Below are 5,013 nucleotides of genomic sequence, written 5' to 3' on the forward strand. Positions count from 1 at the left end.
ATCGAAAATATATTCATATTTCATCAGTATTTAATTCGTATTTAAATAAAAATTCCAAAAAATACGATTTACGAGAAAAGAAACTGAGCAAAGTTCTATCCAGGATCCAGGTACTATTTATTCATTAACGCAAGCATACCCGCACGAAACCCGTAGTATACGGCGGATTTGCGGAGAACTATCTGGAATACATCTCACCGCGCATGATCAGAAAAATTGATAACGAGAGTCCTGCCAGACGTCTCCCGGGGAGTCGTTCGCGTTGCAGATTTAAAATCTTTTAAACAGCTAAATAATAACTTGTAGCTAAAGTGATTTTCTATTTAATTGAAGAACTATCAATAAACCATGTCCGAGAATAATCTTGGTGAAGGTGATGAGCGCGAAATATTAAAATCGATCAATAATGATGCATCAGCTTTTCGAGTAGCGGTAGATCTGCAGCGATATTTTAAAGATAATCGCGCCCGTTGTTATCTGATGGTCGCAAGCAAAGGTTACGTGCGCTATCTGGAGCAGCGGATAAAAACGGTCTTCGATTTGCGCGGCCCTTTTTGTCTGTGCACCGATGGATACCTGTTGCCGTCGTCCGAACCACTCGCCCTGCTCGCTCCTGGAGATGTTATAGAGTAAGGATCTCGCAAAATTATTTAGAAATGAGACCTTCTTCATATATTTGTATAGACATCATTATGAAGCAAAACCTACATTAGTAAATAACTGCAATGACTCCGAACCTAGCCTCAGTGAGTAGTTCAGGGACGCAGCAGACACATGGGTGGTGGATAGGTAAAGGTGATGGGTGTAAGCATTCACGTGCTTTGTTTCTGCGTATTTAGGGACAATTATAATTTTGGGGTCCAATAAACCACATAAATTTATAATCATTTGACAAATGACTTCAATAATACTGTAATATTCAATATTAACTGAACCAAATCAGCCTGTAAATTCACTCACTCGGAGATAAAGATAAACGGCTCCGAATAGCACTGTGGATAGAGCTTAAACCCCCTCGCTGTTTCCATGTGGGTCAGTGGATAACCCGAGTACCGTGAGTAACAATTGCTGTTAGTTTCTTGTGATGACAACCCTAACCAACGATTTCGAATGTTCTTTGGAGCACAGTGACAAAAGTGGGTCGTGACAGATCATAATATGATTGTCTTATTTAATATGGTCTTCAACTTTCTTTACACTCCAATTGTCAATAGAAAAAGAAGTTTTGCGCTCAATGGTCCCCTACATAGATGGATACCAATCCTGTGCCAGGGTCTGAAAACTCACAAATACAGTTTCAGAGCACAACAAGAGTGTGGTCTAGACAAATATGGCGAATACTGCACCTGTAAAAGTTTTTGTAAATTTGTTAGTTATTAAAATTACGTGTATGGCGGCTATAATTTTGAACAACGTCAACAAGATTGACGGTCGGTAAATTTTTTACTGATTTAGTGCGCATTATTCGCACGGGTATTGCTAGTAGTTAACTACTAATAAAGTTAATCTCATTTGTAGGAATTGAAATAATAAAAAATGATTTGTTAGTATGTAGTACAACAACCTCATGCCTGGCACTTCCTTTATTAAAAGACGAATTTATATTTTTCAGAGTTGTACCCCTTGAAGAAACACAAGAGAGTTCTCCTCCAGCCGTACATGTAAAAGAAGAGAAAGAGGCGCCACACCAGGAGAATTCCCGTACAGCAGTCGACGGCAGAATGAATGATCCGTACTTTCTTGAGCTATACGCGCGCCGAAGACAAACTTTGGAGTCTTTACGAAGCGAGCATCGCTTCTTACTGAACATGGATCTGTTGCGCACGGAGAGAGCTGAGGCACCGCCGCGCCGAGTGCGTTGGGGAACGCGCAGCCCGGAGCCGCGAGCTGAGCCGGAGAGGGACCAGCCATAAGTTACGTCACAGTCGCGGGGGGGGGGGGTCAGGGGACCCACGAAGTGTGACTGGGGGTGGGGAGGAGATCAATGTTTTGTGACATTTCATTTCAAAATATAATAGATGTGTTGGATATTAAAAGGAAATAATAATAAAATCGAAACCGATGTTTTAATTTACCAAATAATAATATACCTATAGATGTAAAATGTGAAATGTGATGTTATAAATGTGACCATCTGTGACGAGGACGTGGGAGGAGTCAAAAAATCGTGAAGTATCCTTACTTAGTAATCATTACGAATCACTCTACTAACATCATTTGCTAACTTTTATTTTAAATAACTCTGTGACAAGATGTATGTCAATCACGCACTAACTAATACGAACTTTGCAAGCTGAACAAATCATGCTATTCTCTGTATCGAATAGAGGACACTTTCTGCTCCGCAGATAGCGGGTTCGATTCCCGCCTGAGTCTGGGTGTAATAAAAGTATTTATATATTTGTAAAAGTATATCTATTCTTCTTTGCTCTCACACCAAAATATGTCAGAAAATGTCCCAACAAAGCTCCTGTTATAGGCGGAGCTCAGAATTCCAATTCTAAGAAGTTCTCCATCGAATTCTAAGTTTTCCCTAATAAATAACATGAGAAGCATGGTTTTTTAATACTTTTTTGTTGTTGAAACAATATTTTTTAAGAAAATGATTGAATTTAATGGATAATAATAATAATTTCTTGACATACATTGTACAATACTGTTATCTTAAATACATGTTTAGTGAACAATGTGACATGCAGTAATTCATTACAAGCTGTTTAGAAGTAATATCAACAATTACGTTCAATTTACAGTATCTTCAAGTAAAAGGAGAGAACAAGAAGAAGTAAGATTATTAATTTGCTGTTAAGTTTCATAATTGTGAAAATCATACTTTAAGATGTCAGATAAGCTTTAAATTGATTAATGGAAGACAATACGTAACATATAACAAAATAGTTTGTTTAAAATACATATCTATGTTTCAAAAGTTTTTTATTCTTTACTACAGCTATACAGCCATAACCCTTCCTTGGCAGTCGGGTAATAAAGACTAAGTCGACTCATAAGTCTTAAATACTAGATCTGTGTACAATTATTTTAATCTAGGTTCGTTCTCGTGAAATTGCTGTTTTGTATATACCTGAGATTTCTGTACTGACACATGATGTCCGCATCTACTCACAATAATTATCTCAATAAACTTAGTCCTAGATCGACTTTAATTGTGTTTGGTTTAACTCATGACCTTCCCTCACATGTCACCTCTCACTCACGTGACTCATAAACTGTACCTACGCCCTACACGTTACATACATCGTTCTAATACTTATTTTACGTCATTTCAATTACGGCGGCGCTACATGACAACATTGTTTCAAATTCCCACTGTAGTACTAAAAATAAGGTTAATAATTATTACCAACTAGCTGACCCGGCGAACTTCGTATCGCTTAACACAAACTTTATCGTATGGTATTAAAGTTCAAATTGACTTTTAAGTATTATCACAAATCTTTTGTATGGGAGTATAGAAAAGTGTTGTTTTTAGACTTTTTCAAGAAATTTAATTTTTTTTTTAGAATTTTTCTCTCCGTAAGAACCATCCTCGTACTTCAAGGAACATTTTAAAAAAAGAATTAGCGAAATCGGTCCAACCGTTCTCGAGTTTTGCGCTTAGCAACACATTTTGCGATTCATTTTTATATATAAGATAAAGACAATTCTTTAACTACTTTGTCCTTGAGGAGATACTAACATAATTATATCGCTAATCTCAGTTGAAATTGTAAGATATTTGTCTCTATTAGAGACTCTTTAATTCAAAGGAAATTCGCTAAGCTGACGATTTTGTCCATAACGTCATTTCGCTATCCCCTTGAACTACGCATTAATCGGAGATGAATTACCATTCACTAGGCTACCGCCTAAGTCCGTTCCGGGTCCCTAAGCTACGTGCACACCAAATTTCATAGTGATAATTTATAAAGTATTTTATTATATTATTATGTTCATCTATATTTATTTATATTTATACAAGCATATCCACACAAAACCCGTAGTATACGACACATTTGACGAGAACTATCTAGAAAACATCTCATCGCGCATGATCGAAAGTTCATACGAGAGGCTTGACAGTCTCCCGGAGAGTCTCTCGACGTTAGCTTCATATTAACTTATTCGAAGTACTCTAAACAAGTCATGGATAGGTCTCTAATATTTCGAGTTAATTTAAGTCGGTATCGAAGATTTAACGGTGCTTCCGTCTATTGTCACCTGACTGGCGCGAGGAAACAACGGCTGGTCTACCTGAAATGTCGGATAAAAAAGATATTTGCTTTGCCCGGGACTTTTCATCTGCGCGCCAATGGGAACCTGTTGCGGTCACATGAACCACTTGCCATGCTGGCTCCTGGCGATGTCATAGAGTAAGGATGTTGCAAAATTATTTAAAAATGAGACCTTTTTCATATATTTCAGTTCACATAATTAAGTAAAACCCACATTAGTAAATAGCTGCAATGACTCTGAACCCAGCTCCTCAGTGATTAGTTTAGGGATGGAGGAGACACGTGGGTGGTACGTATGGCACACCTATCCAAGGAAAAAGGTGATATTCACAGAAATATAGCAGACTTGCGTCACTAAAATGTTTGTTTATTCTTACTGAGGGAAATTATGATTTGGAATCTAATAAAACACATCATAATGTAACAAATTAATTTAATAATCTCAATATTATTCAGTATTAACTGGACCAAATCGGCCTGTAAATTCGTCCACTTGGGGATAAAGATAACAGACTCCATATAGCAGAGTGTATTAACTATCTCAAGCCACCCGGCTGCTTCACTGTGGGTCAGTGGATAAGCTGACCACTATGAGTAACAATTGCTATTAGTTTCTTGTAATAACAACCATAACCAACGATTTTGCATGTACTCTGCAGCACAGTGAAAAGAGTGGGTAGTGACAGATCATAATATTATTATCTTATATATATGGTCTTCGGCTCTACACTACAGTTGTCACTGAAATAAAAGTTTCACACTCGATGGTCCCCTAGTTACA

General features: G+C 37.4%; 1 protein-coding gene across 1 annotated transcript; it reads left to right on the forward strand.

Annotated features, from left to right (window-relative positions):
• The first annotated feature begins 444 nt into the window (after positions 1-444).
• LOC123668743 lies at positions 445-2,058 on the forward strand. The gene is made up of 2 exons (XM_045602438.1): positions 445-629; positions 1,613-2,058. The coding sequence occupies exons 1-2, from the start codon at positions 481-483 to the stop codon at positions 1,911-1,913; spliced, it is 450 nt and encodes a 149-aa protein (XP_045458394.1). The 5' UTR covers positions 445-480; the 3' UTR covers positions 1,914-2,058.
• Positions 2,059-5,013: the final 2,955 nt, after the last annotated feature.

Source organism: Melitaea cinxia, chromosome Z (assembly GCF_905220565.1).
Source record: "Melitaea cinxia chromosome Z, ilMelCinx1.1, whole genome shotgun sequence".
NCBI classification, from domain to species: Eukaryota; Metazoa; Arthropoda; class Insecta; order Lepidoptera; family Nymphalidae; genus Melitaea; species Melitaea cinxia.